The 26856-nt window shown below is 35.5% G+C and overlaps 2 protein-coding genes, 1 long non-coding RNA gene and 4 pseudogenes across 3 annotated transcripts; 1 reads left to right on the forward strand and 6 right to left on the reverse strand.

Moving 5' to 3' along the window:
* Positions 1–620: 620 nt before the first annotated feature.
* LOC120114072 lies at positions 621–3857 on the reverse strand (annotated as a pseudogene).
* LOC120114139 lies at positions 3811–4734 on the reverse strand (annotated as a pseudogene).
* Positions 4735–4738: 4 nt separating this feature from the next.
* Positions 4739–8100, reverse strand: LOC120114140. Its single transcript, XR_005515363.1, has 3 exons — positions 7294–8100; positions 5390–5421; positions 4739–4830 (listed from the first exon to the last, which is right to left on the reverse strand). It is a non-coding gene; the product is annotated as an uncharacterized LOC120114140 (long non-coding RNA).
* Positions 8101–9672: 1572 nt separating this feature from the next.
* On the forward strand, positions 9673–11901 carry LOC120114073 (annotated as a pseudogene).
* Positions 11902–12661: 760 nt separating this feature from the next.
* LOC120114184 (protein trichome birefringence-like 42) lies at positions 12662–15111 on the reverse strand. The gene is made up of 5 exons (XM_039135173.1): positions 14773–15111; positions 13642–13813; positions 13401–13576; positions 13157–13315; positions 12662–13067 (listed from the first exon to the last, which is right to left on the reverse strand). The coding sequence occupies exons 1-5, from the start codon at positions 15048–15050 to the stop codon at positions 12770–12772; spliced, it is 1083 nt and encodes a 360-aa protein (XP_038991104.1). The 5' UTR covers positions 15051–15111; the 3' UTR covers positions 12662–12769.
* Positions 15112–17174: 2063 nt separating this feature from the next.
* Positions 17175–19994, reverse strand: LOC120114074 (protein trichome birefringence-like 38). Its single transcript, XM_039135093.1, has 4 exons — positions 19851–19994; positions 19140–19324; positions 18413–18571; positions 17175–17466 (listed from the first exon to the last, which is right to left on the reverse strand). Exons 1-4 carry the CDS (start codon positions 19992–19994, stop codon positions 17175–17177), a joined length of 780 nt encoding a protein of 259 aa, XP_038991024.1.
* Positions 19995–22840: 2846 nt separating this feature from the next.
* LOC120114076 lies at positions 22841–25770 on the reverse strand (annotated as a pseudogene).
* Positions 25771–26856: the final 1086 nt, after the last annotated feature.

Consider the following 26856-nt stretch of genomic DNA (forward strand, 5'->3'; position numbering starts at 1 on the left):
GTAGAATATTAGTCTAGAGTTTTGACATTCCATTATTTTCATTGATGTCAGTTACAATCGGTTTGTAATCTGAATCATTGATGATAATCTTCGTGGTTGTCCGATATTTTGACTGATTACCGAGGCCCAAATGCCGAAAAACATTTATTGAAAAGATTCATGACAATGCTGGTTCAAGCTCAAACTTGATCATGTTCCAAGCTGGTTTGAGTTCAAACTTGAGCACTTAAGCATGTTGGATCGTACGTCCTCTTATATAATGTATCGGCACGATGCCAATTTGTAGCATAAGATTTATCTCACTAGACAAAATATCAGTTGCAGGCTGGCAACAGCTGGGGAAATGGTTCCTTATATTTTGTATTACAGAGAACCAAAGACTGATTTGTGACAGAGAAATTAGTGATTGAGAAATTGATGATAATTGGTAATGGGGCATCATACACAACAAATCCATGAAATGAATTGTAAATTATTAGTTCTTAGCTATACACAATCATCAAGCAAAACAGATTTGGTTCAACCTACCAGAATGATACGAACCATAGAAGTAGTTTGTATGTATATAATAGAAAATTTTCACAAGGCCAGAGATCCCACCTGCAATTTTGAAACTATACCAAAGGGTATTTATTCTCGAGTACATAAAGATTGGGTTTTGTAGTTTTTGCTAGTTACCTTGTTTATCTAGCAGGTCCTGTCCAACTAGGAGGAAGGCGATCGGATGCCGCATGTCCTGTCCAATTAGGAGGAAGGTGATCGGATGCTGCGGGAGGCATGCTACAAACATTGATGTCGGTGGGATATAAGCGGTATTTAATATCGAGGTCGTTGAAAATCTTAATCATCTCTTCAACCAAGAGTTCCCTTCTTGTCCATCTCTCCCCCATGTCTTGGTGATTCATTTTATGTGCGAGCCATATTGCTATCCTCACTCTGTTCAGCTCTTCGAATTCCTTTAAGATGATCATTGGATCCGGATACCAGTGGTCGCTCTTGCATTCGACGAAGCTGTGGTGCATTGGATCAGACATGTTAGTCATATGTTCCATTACTCGTCACACATGAACAGAAAATACTCTTTTAAACAAAAGCAAAGCAAGGTAAGCAATTGCATTTTTTCTACTCACCTCAATATCCTCTTCTTGATTAAACCAATCTTTTCTGCAGGAGTTTTCACATGGATACAGAATTCGACTGCATCTCCCATATCCGGGCTACGATAGTAGTTATGTATGGCCTTCGTAGCCAGGACACTGTTCGGGATTATGATCTTCTGGTTGTCGTATCTTAGGAAAACAGTAGTTAAGATGTTCATTTCCTCCACAATAATCTGCAATTCATTTGTTGTGACTTATTGATAGCTCAAGCATTCAAACAGATAATTCGTAGTTCATGTGATAGGTAGGATAAAAGGGGGGAAAAGTTCACATGCTTATTTAGGTACCTGAATTCCATCGATTTCGCACCTGTCGCCCACATCAAATGGGTGCATAACAAATATGAATATAATGGCTTCAAACACTGTCTTGCAGGTGTTTCCAAATATGAAAGCTACAAGAAGCAGTTGAGAGCTAATGAAAACAAGAACTTTGCTGGTGGCGATTTCGAGGATGAGGGCCAAATAACCACTATGATTGTGCCAACCAGAACGTCCACTACCCGATGAAGTCTGTTGGCAGCCGTTTTGGTATCGTTCAGTGTCAAGGTGAGTGCCCTTCGTTCTCTGAAAGTATTGACCTACATCAAAGTGCATCGTCACATTATTAGCATACATACGGGGGACATGGTCTTGCTTTAACGAGTGCTTGGAAAATATAAGGTTCCCCTCCATCCAACGTGATAAAGACGGGGTTGCATATATTCTTACCACCCAATTCTTCAGGGCCTTCTTGTTAATTCTCCTTCTTTCGGATGCTTCTTCAAAGAGACTCATAGTCTTCAAAGCTTCATCTTCTTGGAGAAAACGTCCAATGCCCTCCAAGTAGATGAACCTGAGACGACAATTATTAGTGATAAGACGAGGAAAAAAACATCTTAGGTGCATGTTTCTTAAGAATTCAAGCCAGCCAGACAATATCATGTTACCATTAAGCCTGCAACTCATCAGTTAAACTAAGAACAGCAACATATAGTTACTACTTGTTCACAGCTAAGTAAATGATATTTAATGATAGTAGTTTAAGCCACAGATAGAATCTATTGCATCGTAAATGGTAATAATAGACGCACTTGGATCCGGCTTAGAAACATTCTGAAATATTCTTCTCGCTGCAACTTTTGCCTCATGTTCATTTCTAATTTTGTTCGCAGACTCATCACGTGAGTCGAATGTTGTATCTGTTCATCCAGAGTGGAAAGAGCCCCATGGGCAGACTATATTAATCACCTTTTCATATTCCAAGAAGAGACATTTTTATGATTCAGTTTGTGCAAATGGTCAATTGTTATCCCGTATCATCCTTCTCTCCTTCTCCGAAGAAAGCACACGGGAAAGCATAGGACTTTTTACTCGGGGACTTTTCTGGCTCCGTCCACTCCCTATCGTTCTTGCAGAAGGGGGCGATGAAAGGGTAGACGTCCTAAGCCCCAGAGGAACCTTAGCACCGGCTTTCTGCAGGCTCATAACTTCGTTCGCAAGTCTCTCCTCTTCTCCTCTGCCCTTTGAATCTCGATCAACGGAGGACCGGAAAGAGTCTCGATCACATTGATGTGAAAACGAGTCCTGGATTCTATCGAAATAAGTACTAACATGGAAAGAAGAGGCCAATACCTTCACCAAAAGAGTCTTCACTAACCACAACGTTACTCCCACCACAAGACAAACCAAAACTTGAGTAACATATCCAAGAAATTTACTCTTGGTTTCCTTTCAACTTTCTTGTCAAGCAAGTAATGCCAAGCAATCAGAACCAAACCCAGCCATAAACAATTCTGAACAGCTTTCTTCACTCCATAAACAAAATACAAACCTTTTCCTCAAAATTAAATTCTTCTCAATAAAAAACACAATTATCCTTATAATCCAACCTGAAACCAATCTGCCACAGATTAAAACTAAAACCAAAACTTCCCATTTCCATAACATAAGCTGCCACAAACGTTTCTCTCTTAAAGAACGAATTGTAAGACTGCAAATTAAAGCAGCAATAATGGCAATCAAACTTAACCATTCAAGCAAAACCAGAACACTTGGCTTATATTTCTTGTATTCATCAGGCAAATCCTCTTCGAGAAATGGATCATCATCTTCTTCCTCCAGATGTTTCCCTAGAAACCCGGATTTCGTTATCTGTCCCGACCTCCCGGTGCCGGCTCTAGCCGATTTCGGCTCACCTTTTTCCGGTGTGGGAGGGTCCATCAACCTGGACTTTGTCTTGGTGGCTAATAAGCTTGATTTCCTCTGAAGAGAACTACCTTCGGTTCTTTTGATTGAAGAATTTGAACTGCACTTTACAACCCCATCACCCATCCCTATAGTCCCTACTCTCTTCTTTACTTTGTCTTCTTCTTACAGGGTTGTTCTCAAAGGAGACTCTTGGAATGGCCGCCGCTGCTGGCGGCGAAGGTGATTCAGCAACTGTGGACAATGAACGCCGATGAATATGATGATCATGTGGGGGCTGTTGTTTAAGTTCATCCATCTCCAAATCCATATCCAATGAAATCTCACCTGAAGCTTTTGCTTAGAATAAAGCAACCAACACTAATCACTCTCACCTATCTCTAGAATATCATAATTGTATTACATATATATGTATGAGTAGACAAGTTCGAACATATTGCAGACCAAAAACAGACAACCAAAACAACGAGAATTCATGGTGTAGTAAATTGAAATACAGAAAACAAGTCATTACAGTACATTACATTCTCCTAGTATTGAAATACAAATATAAGTCATTATGTATCGAATGTTGTTCTTTTTAGAAGATTCTGATTCGAACAGTTATATCAAAGAAAATTAATTAATTACTATCATTAGTCGACATGTCCACTGAAAATATAAACGACTTGGGGGTACTTCAAGGAGCTCACTTCACCTCAAGCATCTTCAGAACTTACTCATTGAAGGACGATATATCGGCTTTGTCTGAATGCACCAAAAGGCGACAATTACCATTTTCCTCACAGTTTTCTTTTCATTTTCCGTCATGTCCCAAGCTCTATCTCCCCCAGCTCAAATTGATCATAAATCCATGAAGGGAAATAGATTTGACTCGAATGATCAGCAGAAGCATTCAAATTTCTCCTTCTCCCCACCATTCCATTAGCATCATCCCAAAGCTATAAACATCAGCCTTATAAGAAACACCTCCTATGTTCTTGTAAAACAGTTCGGGAGCCATGTACCCCATTGTTCCTCGTGCTGCTGTGAGAGACAATACTGTCATCTGTCGAATACAGCTTCGCAAGGCCAAATCCGAGACTCTAGGGTTGAAGTTGTCGTCCAGAAGGATGTTATGCGGCTTGATATCGAAGTGTAAGATCTGCATGGCACAGCCGTTGTGCAAATATTCGATACCTCGACGATTCCGAGTGCGATTTCGAACATCTTTTGCCAGCTTAGACTGTTGCTTTCTGGGGAGAAGACGAACTTGTCTAGTGATCCGTTCGTCATGAAATCGTAGACCAGAGCTTGTTTCTTGCCTTCCACCAAAATCCGATGAGTTGCACGATGTTCACGTGGTGAATCTCCCTATCGACGCGACTTCGTTGATGAAATCTTGGCCTTTATCTCCTCGTCCATCGACAAATGCCTTCTTCTGAATTTGTACAGAACAAGGATAATCAAGCAAATTACCCCCAAAATTGTCCTTGCTACCATCACTGTTCTTTCAAGAAAAAAGTATCAGAAAGGAAAATCGAACAACAACATAACTGTAAAATGTGTACTTTCGTTTCTTAATCATTGATAGAAGTATAGGACTAATGCGTACCGAATTCTACAACAGAAGACAATCCAGTTACAAGAAGATACAAGAAATAAGTGCTACTTGAATGGTAGGAAAGTAAGGGCAAATTCTTTAATCAAATGTAATCTATTAATTAATAAAAAAAATTTAATAATCATATGATCCTGTTAGTAGAGTGTCAACAACAATCGCAGATGGATATATTTTCACAATACAAAATTTTAAAATATATACTTTTGAGTGATTATATGATACAGTTTCATGATGTCTTGTCGTAAAAATGAATAAAAATCTAAATGCAATGACTAAATTAGGAAAATGATTTTAGGTATCAAAATGGACTAAATTGTCAAATTTAGGTATAATTCTTACATTATACCTTTTTAGATGCTAATACTTTAACACCATTTTTGCAAATTTCAATTCTATCAGAGGTTATAATAGTAAGCGAAATCTGTAAAACAATAACATACCGTCATTAGCACTTCCAAGGAAGGTCCCCAGCCTGGAGTTGAGCAAAACACATTAAAGAAATGGTTAAGTTTATCAAATATTAAATACACAATTTATATAAAAATAAGAAAATTATACACAAATGATAATCTAACTCTAAGATATTATCAGTTTGTTCGTTCAGAAAACATATTATTTTATTAAAAAAATATATCCACTTTAATTTAGTCACTGACGTTGCAAAGATATTATCAGTTTGTTCGTTCAGAAACATATTATTTTATTATTATTAAAAATATATCCACTTTAATTTAGTCACTGACGTTGCAAAATATTGTTCATTTTATTCTTACAATCTCTAAAAAGTAATAAATTCTCCAATTAGTCATCCCATTTTTAAAACATTTCATTTTAATCATTACTTTTTATTTTAATCACTCAATTGTTTTAACAAATGTTGATATGTCTTTCTTTTTTGGTTGCACTCCACAGTTCTAAGGCTTCGCCTTGACTAATCTGGACCGACCGGGTCGCACATCTGACTTTGATGGGTGACTCTCCCAATGAGGATTTTCTACATACACAGGACCGAACTTAAGACCTTACTTAAGTGATATCAAGCTTACCACTTGAACTATTTTATTTTATCAAATAAAACTCACTTTAACCAATTATAATAAAATTCATTTTTATCCATCTTTTACCTCTCATTAGTCTCTTTCCATACTAACCCGTTACATGTTATCTAGGAATGGACGGGGCGGGGTGGGCTGCTTTTTTGGCCTCTCCGGCCTGAGCCGAAAACATATATCTAAAATTTGATTTCGCCCTGCCCCGATGAATTTAAGTTTTTTGTCCTGAATTTTAGATTGAAACCTCGACCGATTTGATCCAATCTAAATATATTATTTTTAAAATTAATTTAAATGATAAATTTTATAATAATATATTTATAATTATTTATTATACTTAAAACGGTTAAATTAATATATTATATAATTTATATTTTTAATAATTAATATAATATTTTAATAATATAAAATATTTTTTTAAATATTAATTATAGTATATATATATATATATATATTAACTGGGGCGGGTGGGTCGGTGATTTTCACCTTAAAACCGGCCTCGCCCCGCTCAAAATTTTTAACTCCCCCCCACCCTGCCCAAAATTTTTTTTAAAAAAAACTATCCCTTTAGGTCGGGTAAGATCAAAACCCGTCGATTCAGGTATTTTGACCATCCCTAATGTTATCACGATTCGAATCAACCCCTATATCACTCAAACAATAGTACTTATCTCTGCTTTCCCTTACCCTCTATTAGCCATTGATAAACTAAAATGAGCAATTTTATAATAACAATATTATTTGAGATGATTTTTAATGACTGAAATAAAAGTGTACTGAAAGTTAAATGACCATTTAATTAGTTTATCCAAAAATAATAGAGTAGAGAATACTTCAAAACAACAAAGTAAAGGGCAAACTACTTTTTTCTTCATTACTCAACTTTTATAGTGATTTTTTTTACAATCAAATATAAATTTTTTAATTTCATCACCAAACTTTTGAATTATTTTTCTTTTGTTCACTTTTCTGTCAATTAGTAATAACATTATGACATATTATTTAAATGTAATAACATTATGACATATTATTTTTAAAATTTATACAAAGTCCACAAAACTTTCTTTCAGTTTTGTGCAAACACCTATGCAATTTCTTTCTCAAAGTTCTAACTTAAATTTTCAAATTCCCTTGATTTTTCGACGCTAGAAAATTTTCTTCTTAATATTAGTAGAGAGGTGAAGAAGAGATGAGCATTAAACCCTAATTCTCCACTGATCAAACGATGAAAATTGATTGATGAAAAACGTAAATTACCCATAAGTAAAACGCACGAAGTAAAAAATCCTTACATTACAAAGAAGTGCGGTAAAGCCGGTGACTCTCTCCATCTGAGTTGGACGCCCATCATTAGCTTTTGTAAATATCAGAAGTAGAGGCGCCACTAATATTATGCAGATCGATCGGAACCCGGGCTTCAACCGTGCACGACGGATGTAAATCAGACGGCGCCGTTTCGCCATCCAAAAAATAATAAAAGAATTACTATCGTTGGTGGAGATGAGGAAGAGCAACGAGAAGCATCGATGTAACTAACCCCAGACCAAGACTTATTCATCTTCCTACTGCAGCACCACGTATATCTCGCTATAATTATAGTACGCATAATGATCAACTTCCGGTTGAAGTAATGTTCCATTATAAGAATCACGAAACGGAAGGGAACTGCGAGGAAGGAGCAGTTACGGTTGTACAGATTCACATCTAAAAGAGTAATAGTGTACTTAACATAAGAGATGTGGACATAGAATTTCCTTGTTCGCCGGAGAGAATTGTGCGGTTGTTGTCGCACAGAAGCCCAACATATGAAACAAACGGATTACCACATATAGGGGCTGGGATTTAATCGAAAAGGGGCTGATGTTAAGGTTTCCACACTGAGTAAAGCGGCCACAGTGCATGCCTATGATTCTTCGGTGCAGCATGAGGAACGAAGATAAAACTAAGGCAAGCAGGTGGAGGAAGAGCCAAAAGAAGGGCTGTTTTGGTCTCGTCATCCTTGGGTACTTTCAGTGACAGGAAATGAGATTAAGCTGAGGCTAACAAGTGAAGAGTTCTATTTCATCTTACCATTTCTGCAATTTGTGATTTCTTAAAAAAAAAAAAAAAAGTCCGTCAACTAGTTAAAACCAAACCATAAACCAAAAGTCATTATCACTCTAGCTCTGTGCTATCCCCTCATCCGCGTTGTAATGACCATGACAGGAAAGAAACTTAGAGGAGGAGGGATAATCTGTGAATTACCTTTATATATTAGTTTAGATTCGTTTATTAAATTTTTTATGTTTTTTAAATAAACAAACATGTGTTTGCAATTTCTTGGAAATTATTCAGAAAAACTTTCCTCAATTATCTGCCATAATGTAAAATACTTGTAGTCTCTGTCACCGTGGACCAAGACCTTCAAAGTTCTGTTGCAGACAAAAGTATTGCATTTAGGTTGCGTTTGGTTCACGAATATAAGATTACCAGTGAGAATGTAAGATTATAAGGGAATAGGATTACTGTGAATTTTGTATTTTGTGTTTGGTTGTTTAGCAGGAATGTAAGATTACCGTGTTTGGTTAAATGAATAAAAGATTATTGGAATGTATATTTGAGCATATTGTCCTTATTATATATTTGTTTTTTTAACAAGTTGGAAAAATATTTATATATTTCTTTAAAAAATTTAATTCATAAAATTTATATAATTTTTTATAAAATTGAAAAAATAAAAAGGTTTAATGAAAGGGTAAAATTTTATTTTAACTCCTGAACTATAAAATTTTAATTATAGATTTTTTTTGTAAATCTAAAATAGTTTAAGGATAAATTTGTAATTTAACTTCGTAGAATTTTATATTCAACGACAGAAAAATGATATTTTTGAAAAAAAAATTAAGGGTATTTTAGTCCAAAACACCGATAATCCAACAATACCTAAGAAAATGAAGATAATGATATTCCCGGTAATATACACAAAAAAATTCACTATTGATAATCTTACATTACCAGAAATGAGATTCTCAACTAACCAAACGGAGGAACGTGAATTTCATTTCCATGAGAATCTCACATTCCTCCATCCAAATACCCTTATAGTCAACGCATGGATTTAGAATGGTCAATCAAATAGGATGCGTGATTGATGCGGTTTGCATGGTTTTCTAGAAGTACGTGTATAGTTTTCTTAATAATGAAGTCAGGTAGTATTCGAATTTTCCTTGATCATTACTAACGCGCTACGTACATCTTACATATATGTTTATTTAAATTCGAAAATTTTAAAAAAATATTTTTCTTCATTGTTAAAATCTTAATATTTTTAGAATAAAAAGTAATGATAATTAGTTTTTCAGGTCGAGAGTATTTTCCCCCCATCTTTAAATGGAATTTGCAGGTCCAATCTATTCTTCTACATCGTCTTGTGTTGATTTTCATGGTAGATTTAAGCTTCTATTTTAAAAGCGCAAGCCATATTACCGTAAAGCCCAAATCTATCCATATCTGGTCCAAGCTTGATAACCAAGGAATTAATTTCTGATTACTGATTGCAATCACCGGGCAGCAAAAACCGAGAAAGAAATGAAAGTAAAAGCCAGATATGAAAAACCATCTATCCGGTTTGTACTTTGTAGTAGTTGATAAAAGCAGCAAAGGGTGAACCAGTAGAATGTAAAGCCAAAGAAATGGCAATCCTTTGTGCTTTAACCTCACCCATTTTCTCTTCTTCAGAGAGAACTTCATTTGGTTCTTTGAAAAAGACTATACCCAGTAACCAAAGCTCATTTCTTGGGTTCTTCCCAGTTCTGGCATTGTCCAAACCTTCTGGTGTTCGGACGACAACAACATTGTCTTTCTCTAAACGGGATTTCAGGGTTCGTTGCCAGGACCTCTCTATTGTCCCTGAAAACCAGCGTTGGATGTTCGAGGAATCCGAGGCTGATGGCCCTGTAAGACTCTTCTTCTTTCTTTGTTAAAGTTTTTTTTCGTCTTTTTTCTTCTGGGTTTTGAGTGGAACGTTAGTTAATGTAATTATGACCGCTGAAGTTGTTATTCTTAGGGTCTTTGGTTAAACCCAATTTTCTCTCGAGCTTTTTGTTCATTTTGTCTGTAAATTTTGGATTGTTGTTGATTTGAACCTTGAGCTAGACTTGGTAAAAGTTCAGCTTTGAACTTTATCTGTTAGATTATTCCTGGGATTGTAAAAGTGGATATTTCTAACTTCGTTTGAATGAAAATTACTGGTGAACATCTGTAAGTGGAATTTCTGCTCTAATGGTGTGCATAGACACTTATTAATTGGGGTCTACTTTCACTTTCAAAATCTTTTCATGTGCTGTGTAATTCGCACTGTATTCTGTGATGACATTTTGCTTTTCTCCCCGCATGCCTTGCATCGACAATTTCTGTTCATATTCGTGGAAAGAATTTGGCCACTTATACTCCTAGTGTGGATATGGGAGCCTTTGTGATAGTGGTAAGCGGTTGTGGTCGTTCGGTCGTTCGTGCTTGTTGCTAATCAAGGTTGAAAAGAGGTTTAGCTCTGACGAAATTGTTGGTTGCGTTGTGCAATTTACATGATACAAGTGCTCTAAAAGTCTTGGTTTCTTTATTTTGGACATGATTTGTTCTGTGGTGACTATGATTGTTTTTGGTGTGCTTTGACTCCATAGGTGAATGCTGAAAAAGTTGCTGTATCCGGAAAGAAAAGGACGCAAAAACTCTACAGGAGGCATTCAGGAAGACCGGGTGGCATGAAAGTGGAAACATTCAACCAGCTGCAGCAGAGAATTCCCGAGAGAATTATTGAGCATGCTGTTCGTGGTATGCTTCCTAAGGAAGGGTAAGTTCATTGTTTCTAACTCGAGACCAACATGTAGATATTTGTTACAAGAACTTGGGTTGAGTGTCGGATATGAGTATGTACCTACTACCTAGTACAAGTCTGCTCAGTTTTTCGAAGTTCTTATCAAATATATCAGAAGGTTGTACATATGTATATATGAATGTGTCAGACATAGATGTAGGACACAGGAACTTGAGAGAATGTGAAGAATCCGGCACATAAGATAAGTTCTTTATATGAATTCATATGTAGATATAAAATTTTCCATTCAATTTACCAATATTTTGGGTGCGAAATGAAGGGAATAAATCCTTAAGCCTTTGGAATTTGTCTAATTGCTGATCAATCAATCCGAAATGTCTTAACTATTTATCATTGTGTGCTCAGCTTTTCTTGCACGTCTGTGCTCAAATACTGCTATCTGCTAAGCTGTCCATGCTGTTTAAAACTTGTTAAGAGTTTTCCAAATATGAGTCGGGTTGGGGTATTATTTTACCAACTATATCAAGGTTATCAACTGCTAAATGATAAGCTTGCCATGTCGTTTAAACTTTGTTAAGAATTTTCGAAATATGACTTTGGTTGGGGTATTATGTTTTCTCCAACTATATCAAGGTTATCAGCTGTTGCATTGAATCCATTTTTCTTTTGTATACTCTGTGCATGATGTTTATCGATTATTGACTTGCGCTTAACTCGCATTTCCTCAGCTTGGTAGAGCATTGTTTAACCACCTAAAGGTTTACAAGGGCCCAGACCATCCGCATGAGGCCCAGAAGCCTATCGAGCTGCCAATACGGGACAAGAGGGTACAGAAGCAGAGATAAACAAAGATAAAGCAGGGTCTGGCTTGAGAGAGGGTAGGCAATGATGCCTCCCTATTTACCTGGCCATTTTCTCATGTTTTTTGGTCCCTCTGGCTTGAATTTCTCTCTTTGGCTCCCGCTATGTGAATGTGACAGCGTGCTGCTCCCGTTATATTTTGATCATAGAGGTATTTGAAATGAATCTTACTCTTCTTGAGCTGAGTTGGATGCTAAACTCTGATGAATATGTTTCAGTTTCCTTAGAATGTAGTTTAAACGGATCCGTGTTCTTGAATCTAGGGATGGCAAAAAAACCCGAACCCAAAGGGGAAAATCGAAAATTGAATTAAACGGGTCTGGTTCGGGGATGATAAACGGGGACGGGGACGGGGAAAAACCATTTATGCTAAACGGGGACGAGGATGGGTTTGGTAATCCCCGCCCCGATTACCCGCCCCGATACCCGGTCCGATAAATATTAAAATAATATATATATATATAATATAATAAATTTAATTTAAATTAAAAAAATATAATATTTTATTATTTTTAAATATATATCCGCTCGATACCCGGCCTGATACCCGTTTAAATAACCTTTATGCTAAACAGAGATACCTGTTTCCCTGCGGTTTTCCCCGATACCCAATGGGGATCCCCGTTAAATTCCTGGGTTTTTTAAGTGGGGACGGGTATCGGTTTTTTAAACGGGGATGGGAACGGGGGACCAATACCCGGCCCGAACCGGCCCGTTGCCATCCCTACTTGAACCAAGTTTGATTCGTAATCGATTCTTTTGATCATTTGTTCACTGGACTAGTAGCTAACCGGATGCAGGTGTTGCAGAAAAAGAAAAGACTTCCAAGAATCGAAGTTTTATTACTACCCGGCCCGAACCGGCCCGTTGCCATCCCTACTTGAACCAAGTTTGATTCGTAATCGATTCTTTTGATCATTTGTTCACTGGACTAGTAGCTAGCAACCGGATTGGTTGCAGGTGTTGCAGAAAAAGAAAAGACTTCCTTTTATTGGAATCGAAAGTTTTATTCGCTTACAATTATAAACAGCCAATGTGGCTGTTAATGAGTTGATAAATTATCTCCCAACAATATCTATGGGAAAAGAATTATCTTACTGAACCAAAGCTGCATATAATAGTTGGTTCCAAGTATCAGGCACACCGGCAAGACACCAATGGCTGCAATCGACAAACTTGGGGCCACCGCCAGCATAAACGGAAGGATGGCCGTCTTTCCGTAACTGTGTTAGCAAAGTAATATCAAGTAAATAGACAGGCTTAGTCATTTTACTCAAAACAGTCTTTAAGATAGCTTCCCCAGGCACAGGAGGGCCAGGGTATGTTGACCCTTTCAGTGGCTCTGTTTCTTTAATGCAATCTTTGTGGGATGGTTCACCCCATTCCTTGGCACTGTTAAAACAAAGCAAAAATGAAAGAAATTTAGTTGAAAAATCTTGGGGTAAATTCTTGAGAATGGATGAGAAGTTTCTAGAAGTTACTTGATATGAACTGCTGCAACTCCCTGGAAGAAGACTCTGGTCTTGGAAGGATCAATGTTGTTATCAACCCAATTTGCCCAAGTTGTCATTGCAATCTGGTATGCTTCTATGTGATCCATCTCTTTCACAGTCTTGCTTCCATATTGAAAGTAGTCCCATCTGCATCACAAATTCTTCAGTTCTTTCATTTCGAGTTCGGATCAATTCGATTCTTTTAGTAAGAATTAAACGGAGGAGGAAGTACGATTGCAGGCGTCCGGAGTGAGTCCACCAGTGATAGCTATTGAAGATCAAGACATCGGCACCCAGCCACAATTTTCCTGTACTGATCGAATCGAGCTTCAAAACTTTACCAATCTTTTCGTATGCCATATCTACCAGAAATCCATTTTTAAGCCAGTTAACTGAAATCCCATAGTCCTGCAACAAAAAAAAATGTTATTTTTGAACAGACAAGAATGTTGGCAAGTGAAATTTGGAGATACCGGCAATGAAAACGATGAGAGCAACCCTTTTGAGCTAAATGTGTAGCTTGATTTGGGGACTGCAGAATGTAGCATGCAAACCAGTGATCTCCACATATTGTTGCTTAATGAATCCCCCACGAAAAGTATCTTCTTCTTCCTATATTTCTCCAGGAAATCGATTCCACTGAACCTAAGATCGGAATTCAAGAAACGATCACTAAATTTTATTGGATTATTATAATCGAAATATTATAAAATGTTCGTTAAATTTATCAAAATAATATATTTATTATACATCGTGGTGATCATTTTATAACAATTCAATAAATTTCATGATAATTTTATAATTTTTAAAAATTCTATCACTAAAACAATCATTTGAGTATAATTCAGTGACTTCTAATATACTTTACCCTAATACAAATCAGAGTATCTCCAAATTTAGATCGAGCCTATGCTTTCTCATCATTAATAATTTGGTATAATTTGAGTTTTCTTTCTTTCTTTAGTTGGAAGGAGTATTTTCAACAAAAATCACTTTAATATTTTAACCGGGATAGTTAAGGTATTTTTAGGGTAAACTATACATTTAATACCTAAACTATTAGTTTTGATCTATTTTAGTACCTAAACTTTCAAATTTTCAAAATCATATTTAATGTATAGTTTTTATTTCATTTTAGTACCGCCGTTAAAATTTTTTTGCGTTCAGTACTTAAACTATCAGTTTTAATTCATTTTAGTATCTAAACTTTCAATTTTTCAAAACTTAACGTTAAATTTTGAATGAGGGTACTAAAATGAAACAAAAACTAAAGTTTTTTAACGGCGAGTACTAAAATGAAACAAAAACTAAACTTTAAGTGCGATTTTGGAAAAAAATGAAAGTTGAGGTACTAAAACAGATCAAAACTAATGGTTTAGGTACTAAACACATACTTTACCCATAATTTTATAATAATAAAGAATCAAATTAGGATATATTAAAGTATGACGACTAAATGTCAAATTGGAATATAGTAGACACCATAACCATAATTTGACCAAAATAATCATTTTATCATAGTTCAATTACCTTTGATGTACTTTACCTTTCATATTATTACCCAAAAAAAAAAAGAGAAAAAAAGAAAAATAAGAAAGCTTTACCTGGGGAGTTCACAGCCATTAGGCTGCCATCTATACTTTAGGTAATTCCGATCAAGCCTGCCGTTTTTCTGGCAATCGAAGCCGCCTCCGATGAACGGACAGCTCGAAGAATCATAGAGAGGCTCAAATGAATCATCAAAAACCCAACTCCCTTGAAAAAAATCACAGTTCTTCACTTCATTTTCCTCCACTCCATGAACTAAAACGATGACTGCAGAAAGAGAAAGGAAAACTGCAGCAAGGCAATGGCCACACGAGAAACAAAGCAAAGCAGCCATGGAAGTATAAGCAAGTGAAGATAGCAGAGCCACTCAAGGTAGTATATAAGATAATCTTTGGTTTAAAAACAAAGGGCGCTTTAATTTCGATGTTTAAATAAAGTAACAGAATGCCTTTGTTTTTATTAGCATTGCCTGGCAGCCAGATAAGGACATAAAGTTCCAGCACAAGTTTAGTTTTTCTTGCATCAAATCTAGGTTTTAAGATTCTTGGACTGTTGTAAATTAATTAATTAATTCAAGCATTCATAAATGGCACATGTTCATTGGTTGCAGAATCCAAAGTTGTTTCAATTCTGCATTTTTCATGAGACCATCACTGGACTATAATAAGGGTTAGTTAAAATTTATTTATTTTATTTATATTAAAGTATGAAAATGTATAAATACTAATTAAAAGTAGTTTAACTGTATTTTTTATATGAAAAAAATAGTTTTCCCTATATAATATTACCATTCAAACCGAATCCCACGTATGTGCAGTTGTACAAGCAACTATTACTTGGAAGTGAGTCATAGCCATGAGTGTCAGAGGTTGTTATAAGCCGTGTTTGTTGTACTTGTTATGGTGTATTGTGCTGGATAGGATTGGCAGTTAAAAAATTACTCTTTGTTTAAAGTTAAAATTTGTTTTACCACTCTCGAGTTTCATTGTTTGACTTTGCACCACCTAACCTTCAATCATTTGTTTCAAGAAATATATCGGAATTTCAAATTATAAGATTGTTCATATTTATATTACTTGTGTTTGCTGTACTGCGTTGGTCGTCTTTGCTGCTTTGGCCATCAACTTATGTTTATAGGTAAGTAAATGTGTAAGATAAATGTTGGTTGAAGAAGGTTGGAATTATTGATGATTTGGTAAGCAGGGAGAAGTCTAAGTAATTATCACAAATCAGTAGCACGAACCAAATTACCTCATGGTTAAAAGAATGATTGTTATTTTTAGAGGTTTCAGGTTCAAGCATCAACAACTGCAGCAGAAGTGATCGAGAGTTCATTATCAAATGATTGAGAGTGTTTAGAGTAGATATTACTTTATAATCTCCTTAATTTAATATTAATAATAATAATAATTAGTGTATTGTATCTCCTCTAAATTTTATAAACACGACTATTATTGCATATTAAGACGTTTAATTTTTTTTATGTATTTCAAATTCTGAAAAGATAAAAGCATCTTCACATGTAGGGTTTAGAAATTTTGTACTTCTTGAAAGGCCGCTACTTTTTTATATGAACTTTGGTAGCTCAATATGATATGCTACAGCTAAATCTATTATCAACATGTCGTATTATTGCACATGTCAGCCTAAAGAATAATTATCATGATCATACCTTTTATATAAACATTAAAGGTCACTATAAAATCTCTTAATCAAAATTAAGAGAAGGATCGAAGACCATCATTTCCACTTCTTCCTCCTTATAGAAAGAGAGGATTTGAACACCGACCGGTCATCATCTAATCACCGATCACAATTGCTCACTCAAATCAGAAAGAGTAAATCTTTTAAAACCACCACAATCTGAATATTGTGAATCAACAATATAATTGAATTAGAAATTTATTTATACCTAAATAACTTATATTTCATTATATTAAATTAGTTGATTGTTAACCATAGTTTTTTTTTATTAATCTTTATAATTATGTAAGAAAAGAAATAAATCTAGACCATGTTCACATGGTGGTCGGGTCAATTACTAAATGTGCGCACTAATGGTCCCAAAATTGATTCTCCATGCGCATGTTCTTTTGCCTTTGTTTCTATTTAACGTTCCTTTCCGTTTGTTTGGTTACTTCTGTGCAGGTAAAATATATCACAAACACTTAATTACTACTAAAATTATACATGAATCATTCAATCTTAAAAAATTAAAAAATAAAACATTTAATTAATCATTATCACAAACATATTATTGAATCGTAGAAATATCGGTTTTTGACGTGAAATATAACATTAGATTTCAAAGAGTTACAAGCAAGTCACTCAATTAACTGACTGTAGCAATCAAGTCATATGTCACAACATTGACCACCGTCAACCGTTATATACAATAATATATTAATAATATTATGCAATTCAGCTTGGTTTCCTCATTCGATTAATCATATTAGATTCAATTTGAGAGCAATGCGAAGAGGATTTCATTCCAAGCATCAGGGGGTCCAGCAAGGCACCAATGGCTACAATCGTTCCCACTCTCTCCATAATAAACAGAAGGATGGCCGTCTTTCCTCAGCTGCGAAAGCGTTGTAATATCCAGCAAACTCACCGGCTTCACCATGCTTTTCAGCAATTGCTTCACTATCCCCACCGCCGCCGGCAATCCTCCGGGATATGTGGTTCCGTTTAGCGGAGTTTTTTCTTCTTTACATGTCGTTGAAACCGAACGGTTCCATTCCCTGCCACTGTCATAATTCAAACTACGCTTAAAATCGAATGCTTTTATCATACGAGGCACACTTATCTAGATAATTTTAAGGGTAAATTATGCGTTTATATCTAAACTAGCAGTTTTGATCCATTTTAATAATTAATTTTTTAATTTTTTCAAAACCATACCTAAAATTTAGTTTTTGTTTCATTTTAGTATCAACTTTTAAAAACTTTAGTTTTTGTTTCATTTTAATACCCCGTTCAAAATTTAACGTTAATTTTTGAATTTTTTTTTGAAAGTTCAAGTACTAAAACGGACAAAAACTAATAGTTTAGGCACTAAACACATTAAGGGTTTAATAGAGGAGTACTAAAATAAAATGAAAACTAAACATTGAGCATGATTTTGAAAAAATTGAAAGTTCAGATACGAAATGGATTAAAACTGATAGTTTATGTACTAAATGTATAATTTATCCTAATTTTAAAATGGCGAAAATATAATAATAAAAATTATAAGAGTTAATTGCACCATATGTTCCTAAACTATGACCCTCATTTCAAATTAAGCTCTAAACTTTTGAATATTCTAGTTTCATCCTCAAACTATACTTTCATTTTAAATTAGTACCCAAACTTTTGAACATATCATATTCATCCCCAAACTATAACCCTCATTCTATATTGATCCTCAAACTTTTAAATATTCTAATTTCAACTTTGAAGTTTTGAATGATTTAGGGGGATATTACTGGAATGATCAAATGTTTGGGGACCAATTTAAAATAAGGGTAATAGTTTGAGGCTGAATTTGGAATGTTCAGAAGTTTGTGGATCAATTTAGAACGGGAGTCATAGTTGAAGGATGAAATTAAAATGTTCAAATGTTTAAGGACCAATTTAAAATAAGAGTCATAGTTTGGAAATGTATGTTGCAATTTAACTCATATTATAATTTAACCCCAAAAAAAAACTTACTCGTAATGGACTGGAGAGATGCCCTGAAAAAGCACTTGACAAGTGAGAGGATCAACATTGGAATCAATCCATTTGGACCAAGTGGTTAGTGCCTCTTTGAATGCCATCAGCCTATCCATATCCTCATATATCTTTCCATTGGATTCAATGAATTCCCATCTGTTTAACATCTCCACAATATAATTATTTTACGTGTCAATATTTCTATAAAAACACCACTTTAAAATATAGAGGAAAGTACATAAATGGTCCTGGATTATAGGGTGTTGTTTTATTGAGTCTCCCGATTATTCATTGTGTTTCAAACTCGTCATTTTCCTTTAAAAATTTGATGGCAGTTTGATTTGGACGTTAACCTGGTGACTAAGATATGATATAATATGATCTCAGAATCTCAAACGACTATCATATCCCGGTCAATAGGTTAACTTTCAGCTCAAACTACCATCAATTTTTTTAATGAAAAATGCCGGTTTGGAACACAATGAATAGCCGAGTGACCATTTTATAACTTTTAAATGTCGATGGGCTTAAAAAAGCAACGTCCTATAATCATGAACCATTTTATAACTTTTAATAGCCAAAAGATTTAATAAAGCAATACTCTATAGTCGATGGACCATTTGTCTACTTTACCCTAAAATATAATATAACACAAAATCATATAAATTGAGACGGAGTTTGAATGAATTTGAGAAGAAAAATGATGAAAGTAAATGACACATACGGTTGATTCTTTCCCTTAGATGTATGAACCCACCAATGCCATGAATTAAAGATGAGAACATCATATCCTTTCCATGAGTAATTTCCATTTACGATTGAGTCTAGCTTTAAAACTACGCCTATATCTTCTTTCACCATATCCACAAGATACACATTATGGGAATACTCCAACGAGATTCTAAACTCCTGCAACAAAAACCCATTTTTTTTATTAAATAACAAATTGTTAAAAGTAATATATTTATATATTAATTTAACCTTTCAAAAAAATTGATAGTGTTTATCGGTATCAATAACGGTTCATCTCTTTTAATTTGAATAAAATATCGTAAAGTACAATGATAACAAAAACTCTAGCATGATAAATATTTGGGTAAACTAAGTATTTGATATTTAAACTAGTACTTTTGGTTCGTTTCAGTACGTAAATTTTCAATTTTTTCAAAATATATCTAATGTTTAGTTCCATTTTAGTACCTCGTCATTAAAAGTTTAGCGCGTTTAGTATCTAAACTATTATTTTTAAAAAAAGTTAACACTAAAACGGGATACTAAAATAAAACAAAACTAAACTCTATTTATGATTTTAAAAAATTAAAAATTTAAATACTAAAACGGATCAAAATTGATAATTAGATACTAAACACACGCGTAACTTACCCTAACTATTTTAAGACATATAATGTTTTATTATGGCTATAATAAAACTCACCGGCAGAGAAAAGATAGAGTGGTTGCCTACGCTCTTCAGAGCATAATTGGATTGCGGCACAGCTGCATGAACCATGCATAATAACGACTGCCACATATTCAAGCTTATCGAGTCCCCAACAAACAATATTTTCTTCCCCTCCATCTTCTTCAAGAAATCCAAACCATTGAATCTGTATAAAAGTGATTATTTATGCATATATATATATATATATATATATATGAGCATGATCTCTTACACTATATAAAATTAATAAATTTTATACTGATTTATAGTAATTAGATTTAAATAAATAAATAGATTAGATTTAATTAAAATTTATAACCTACAAATAAATATCTTTTAATCCACAGTAAAACAATATCTCTTTTTATTTCAATCCTAAATCACGAACTCCAAAATTGCAAGTCCTAAAAACTCAAATCCTAAATCCTAAAATTTAAATTTTAAACCCTAATAGTAAAAAAAGAAAAAATATTATTTTATTGTGAGCTAAAGAAATATTTATTTATGGATTATAATTTTAATTAAATCTAAGTAATTTATTTATTTAAATCTAATGGATATAAATTAGTGTAAAACTTATCAGTTTTGCGTTTATATATATATATATGTATATATATTATTTACCTTCAACAAATGAAATAATTTAACCTTTCTCGTTATTGATTAATATTATTAGTTTTTGGTCATAAAAGTGGATAACCCTTCACCGTCACCATACATTGTAAGATAAGCAGTATTTTGTTTGCATTTAAATATGCAGCAAAAATCTGTCATTTTGTTTATGAATCGTCATTTTCATACATCGTTACAATTTCTTGTCGTATTGACGCCACTATCTCATTTTAAGAAATCTCTCCATTTGGTATTTGGCTTTTTTAGGAAAAGAAAATGGTGAATAAAAAGATCGGAGAAATAAGTTTAGTTACGATATTTGTAGCAAAGGATGATAAAATGTCTATAGTTGATGACTATTTTCATAAAAATATATTTAAATATATATATTTAATGCATTGTAAAAAATAAGCATGATACTTGGCAAGAACAAGCAGTAGGGTTCCATTATATTTGAGGTAGAGTTTATCAGGTCGTCCATTTGCTTGGCAATCGAACCCTTTGCTTATGAAGGGACAATTTGAACTGTTGTAAAGAGGGTAAGCGTCATCTTCTATCCAGCTCCCTCTGAAATAATCGCAGCCGCCTCCCAATTCAGACGACTCAACTCGGTCGAGCCATGAAATCAGAAAAACAATGGAAAAAGCAAAACTGCAGAAGCTCGTATGGTAATATCCATGGCGATACTTCATTTTTTCTAAAGACAAAAGGAGGGTACAAAATGAACTTGAAAATTATGAAAGCTGTGCTGTATTGGAGTGGAGAGTGTTGCAAATTGCAGCAAAGAGTTGCAGATATTTTATATTTATACTCTCATTTGGTGTTGTATGGTAAATTTCATTATTACTTCTTTTTTCTTCCTTGGTAATTTAATTTTTAACTAATGTTTTGGCTGAATAGTAAAGGTAATGATATTTGATGTATTAATTGGTGGATTCTCAGACAAAATGTTTGTCACATTAAACTAAAGGTGATACTAAAGACCTACCGATTGGACAAGTGAGTTGTTTGTATAGGATCAATTCCATTTTTAATATTTTTTTAGTTTTACATTTGAGTTGCTTTTTTAACGGCAAAATCAATGAGATAATGCGTTGAAATTTTTTTTTTCACGAGATAGTGCCCTCGCCAGATTAATTGTTCAGATGGGGTGATTTCTACAGTCCCCATATAGGTCGCCATGCACGCCCAGCGACCTAGGTAGGTCGCCATGCAATCCATGCAGCCCCCAAAGGTCGTCATGCACGTCCCAACACACTGGGCATCCGAGGCCATCCGACCGAGGCCATCCGAAAGCATCCGAGGCCATCAGAGAGCATCCGATGCCATACGAACGAGCTATGCGAGGGCATCCGAGCGAGCTATGCGAGGGAATTCGAGCAACCGAGCGAGGGTAGGTCGCCCGGAGTACATGGCGACCTACAAGGTCGCCCGGAGTGCATGGCGACCTACGTAGGTCGCCATGCACTCCGGGCGACCTTGTAGGTCGCCATGTACTCCGGGCGACCTACCCTCGCTCGGTTGCCCTCGAATTCCATCGCGTAGCTCGCTCGGTTGCCCTCGGATGCCCTCGCATAGCTCGTTCGGATGGCCTCGTCGGATGGCCTCGATGCCCAGCGTGGGGGGGTGCATGGGACCTGGTAGGTCGCTGGCGTGCATGGCGACCTACCCCCAGGGACGTGGGACTGTAGAGATCACCCTATCTGAGCAATTAATCTGGCGATGACACTATCTCGTGAAAAAAAAAAATTCAACGCATTATCTCGTTGATTTTGCCCTTTTTTAACATAAGATTTGAGTTAATTTTAAGTTTGAATTATTTCAAAACGGTCTTCTAATTATAGGGCATCGCTTTGTTGAGTTACTCGGCTATTAAAAGTTACAAAATAATCGCCTGACTATTCATTATGTTCCAAACTCGTACTTTTTTGTTAAATAATTGACGGTAGACGTTAACATGCTGGCTAGGATATGATAGTTATTTGAGATTCTGAGATTAGATTTTATCATATCCTAGTCAACAGGTTAACGTCCAGCTGAGATTGACTTCAAATTTTAATGGAAAATGAAAAGTTTGTAACATAATAAATTAGTCGAGAGACTCAACAAAGCAATGTCCTATAGTCAGGGGATTAATTTGTAACTTTTAATAGTCGAAAGATTAACAAAGCGGCGTCCTATAGTCAGGGAACCATTTGTGTAATTTATCCATTTCATATTTAATGCATGATCTACATTAACAACAGATGGAATTCTAATGTTAAATCATAGAAACTAATTACGGAAGTGTACAAATTCACTTAATTTTACTACTGTAAGGAAATCCTCCTCGATATATTAATATATATTTTTCATGCATTCAATTGATTTTTAACATTTTTTTTCAAATTTCAACATTACATAAAAACATGAATTATGAGAATTTTTTCTTCTTCAAAGTATTCATTGTTCGGTTCCTAAGCACAGTATTCCAATGGCTACTGATAACAATTTTCTCAACTTCTTGTGCTCGAATCTCTGTTCTGCCAATACGAAGATGTCAAGCTTACAGGATAGAGATCCGAAGATGATGTCCATTGCCCATCTGCCAACATACTCTTCGTTTGGCTGTTGTTTCCGACATCATTTTCTTCGATGTCTCGGTACAGCTTCTCCACATCGAACTCGCTCGCACGAATATTCGTATCCGTGAACTTGTCCGGGACGGATGCCCTGCCTTCGAGCATACTCACCGCCGATGACATGGGAGGCCTTGCTTCTGCGGTAGGATTTGTGCATAAGAAAGCCACATTGATCATTGTCATTGCCTCTTCTGCGTTGCAATCAGAGGCCACCCTTGGATCTATCAAATCCAACAACTTCCCCTTTTCCTTCAAATTACGAGCCTAGAAACCAAATTTAAACTCATATTGTCAGATTTGTCATTGAACATGCCTATGAAAAATCAAGGAGAGTTCACTTACCAAACAAGTAGATAAAATGATTCTTCCTTTAAGCGGCTGTTTTTCGTGTTGCACCTGCCGCTGACGATTTCGAGGGCCACGATACCAAAACTATATACATCTGCTTTATCAGTTAAATGACCATGCATTGCATATTCGGGAGCCATATAGCCACTGCAATGTTAATAAGATGAATCAAAAACTGCTTTCCGTCAGCCATTTTGATGTTTATAGATGAAGAAGATGCAAACCATGCTGGTCGATCCGAAATGGGACTTACTAAGTTCCCTGCAATTCGGGTGCTAATGTGGGTTTTGTCCTTCATCAAGCTTGGCCAAACCAAAGTCAGATATTTTAGGATTTAGGTTCTTATCAAGCAAGACATTGGTGGCCTTAATGTCTCTATGGACAATCTTCAACCTTGATTCTTCATGGAGATAAGCTAGACCTCTTGCTATACCGATACAGATCTTCCGTCTAGTTGGCCAGTCTAATGTCAACTGAAACTCTTCTGGACCTTTTTCATAATCAAAATATAAAAGAAAAGTTCTTATTACTAATAGAAAAAGGAGCAAGGCACCAATGTATTGACATCGAGAACAACAGCCTTGCTCTTAATCTGAGAACAATTTGATATATCGAAATTAACGAAACCTACCACCGAACAATGCACGAGCAAGGCTGTTGTTTTCCAAACTCGTATACAAGTAATAGTTGATCTCCTTCAATGCAACATCCATACAGCTTTACTAGGTGAGGATGTTGTAGAGCTGAAATCAAGCCAATCTCCGTCACGAACTCACGGTTTCCTTGCTTCGATCTAGCAGATAGTTGCTTGACAGCGTTTCCGTGTCATCTGCTAGAATTCCCTGCGGTTTGAAAAGCATTACACCGGGGTTCAACAGCATCAAACCACATGGTGAAGGAATGTGTAGCACATGATAGATAGATAGATACCTTGTAAACAGGACCGAAACCACCTTCGCCAATCTTATTAGCAACATCAAAGTCGTTTGTAGCCGCTTTAATTTGCCTTAAGGTGAAGGAAGTAGTCTGCACTCTATACCTTTCAGATCTGTCGAAAAAGCAAAGCAAAATATGCAAGAAACATTTACTCATAACATAATGTCTAAATAACATCTCTGCATTTCTATATTATGTCCACTATTTGGTGCAAAAAATGGTGAAATGGCCAATAGGTGGGTATATTTCACTGTCATTACATGTCTCATGAAGCTCGGACGTAACAGAACAGATTAAATTCTCTCTAAATACCTCGTTCCAATGTACTCCTTCGTCTTAAGCAGCCAGTCCACCAAAGGATGCCGCCCACGATCAGAGAAGTAGCAAATATTGCTGCAGCCACAATACCGACCTCCGCAGCTGCGCTGATACCATCCCCCCTTTCCGATTGAGGTTTATAAACTGGAATTGAAGAAATTCAATTAAACTTAGCTGCAAGAATAAGTTAACACAAGTGGTAAATATTGCAACTAGTTAATAGGGTCACCCTTAAGTGAGTATTCCTAGAATCTTGAGGAACAAAGTGGTGTGATCCAAACTGAAATTTCATAGCTAAATGAAAAATGTGATAAAGCGATTACAGTAGCTGAGTATTGAACAAAATGAGGTAGCTACGAACAATTAGAGACAATAAGTCTCTAGCTATCAACCTACCAGGATCAAAAACAGATATTGCTGAGATAAGAGGACCATAAACTTCTCTAACGGGAATAACCGTTGTCCCTTTTCCAGCCCAGTGCAAACGGATCTCCAAAGTACCATCGGAAACATTTGCAGTAAAATTTCTTACAAGTGGTTTACCAGCCCCGCCAGCTTCATCCTTAATATTAAAATCCTTCAGCTCCCGCTTTCCCTGCCAGTCATGATCCATCCCATTTAACTAGACTTTCCATATACGCAGTCACATGTCACATGTATTAAAGTTTACTGGAGATGTAATAGTGAGAACCGACAATGTAATGGCCATAACCTTGGCTTAGCCAAAAATTGGATTCTGAATCCTCGTAAGGATGAAACTCACTCATTGGCTCAAATTCCAATACCAAATCTTGGTAAGAAGAAATACGATGAAATACCTGAATGTAAACATCAAATATCCGCCTTCCTAAGCTGCTAAAATTCTGACCATCAGTGAATTGTATCTCCGCAAAATGGAGGCTCACATTGTACGTTGCATTATGCAAACAGAATGCATAGTAAGTCAAAGAGCTAGGTGAAAGGCGTGCATCCATGTAAGCTCATCACCACTTGAAGAAATACGTTCATTTTTCGTGAGGAAGTTATACTTTTCATTGCCACCACCCAGAAAAATACCCGTGCTACTAAATGCCCAATTTTGTGCACTTCTATAATATATTGAAGGCCGGTCGTTATCAGGATCAGCTTGATAGGTGATATTGCCAACATTTGTTAGTCCCCCTCCACAGTTTATATAAAAAGAGTGAAAGGCTGAGGTATAAGGAACAACAGGAGAATAAGTATTGCTAGAAAATACAACCAGAGTGAAATGCTCATAAGAACTTAACACTGTTAGGCAATATATGAAATTTCTACTTGCGTTCTACCGGACAAATAAGGCTTCCCAAACATGAAATAGCTCCTCTATTTAAAAAAATTGCAAGCCCCCAAAAAATGTTAAGACATTGTATTTGTATTGTAGTCGAAAACAAAAGGAGTGAAGAGTTTGTTCACACTTACGAGTTATTGATCCCTGAAGTGCTAGCAAACAAGTTCCTATAGATGATAAGTATGTATTATATAAACCATAGTTAGTATAACAAAGTTCCACTCATAAAGAAATCTTAGGTTAGACTGTTCTTACAGGTCATTTCTATTACATCCTTCAACACCCGTGTTTGTGAAGTTGTTATATGAAAGATCTCTGCAAACAGAATAGTTTCTAATATTAGTTTCATCATCAAACTTCATGAGCATATAATTTGTTGTAATGGAACGCTTGGAAGAGAATTTTACATTCTTCTATTTGTATTCTGTATCCATAGAGGGACTGTTCCAGTAAACATATTTTCAGTCAAAAACCTGAGAAAAGAATATCATGAAAATAGTTATATGTATTTACACGTTAATTGAATCAGCTTAAACTTTCTTCCTGTTATAAATCAAACTTGATTTCTAGAAAGTTGGTGTATCTTGAAACATGTTGCAACATGTGATGATTAACATGGCAGCTTGGAAAAGAATTGTGTAGAAACTATTAGAATTAAAGGTGGCAAAAATATAAACCATAAATAATGGCGGCACCAACCAAAGAATTTCACCATGGCAAGCAATGTCTTGGTTGGCAAATAGTTGGCAGTATGGAGATTAAACATGAAAGTTGAAAAGTCAAAGGTGGCAAAACAATCACTTGCAAATTGATGTGGCAGCACATATTAAGGAGGCAATAAACGTGACAGCATCTT

Source organism: Hibiscus syriacus, unplaced genomic scaffold (genome assembly GCF_006381635.1).
Source record: "Hibiscus syriacus cultivar Baekdansim isolate YM2019G1 unplaced genomic scaffold, ASM638163v2 tig00110220_pilon, whole genome shotgun sequence".
Taxonomy (NCBI): Eukaryota; Viridiplantae; Streptophyta; class Magnoliopsida; order Malvales; family Malvaceae; genus Hibiscus; species Hibiscus syriacus.

Coding starts and splice junctions, on each gene's coding strand:
- LOC120114074 (XM_039135093.1), bottom strand. CDS start 19,994: ATGGAGGGGAAGAAAATATTGTTTGTTGGGGACTCGATAAGCTTGAAT. Junction 19,325..19,850: donor ACTCTATCTTTTCTCTGCCG/GTGAGTTTTATT, acceptor TTTTTGTTGCAG/GAGTTTAGAATCTCGTTGGA. Junction 18,572..19,139: donor TCTAAGGGAAAGAATCAACC/GTATGTGTCATT, acceptor GATGTTAAACAG/ATGGGAATTCATTGAATCCA.
- LOC120114184 (XM_039135173.1), bottom strand. CDS start 15,050: ATGGCTGCTTTGCTTTGTTTCTCGTGTGGCCATTGCCTTGCTGCAGTT. Junction 13,814..14,772: donor AATGGCTGTGAACTCCCCAG/GTAAAGCTTTCT, acceptor TTCCGATCTTAG/GTTCAGTGGAATCGATTTCC. Junction 13,316..13,400: donor CACTCCGGACGCCTGCAATC/GTACTTCCTCCT, acceptor TTTGTGATGCAG/ATGGGACTACTTTCAATATG.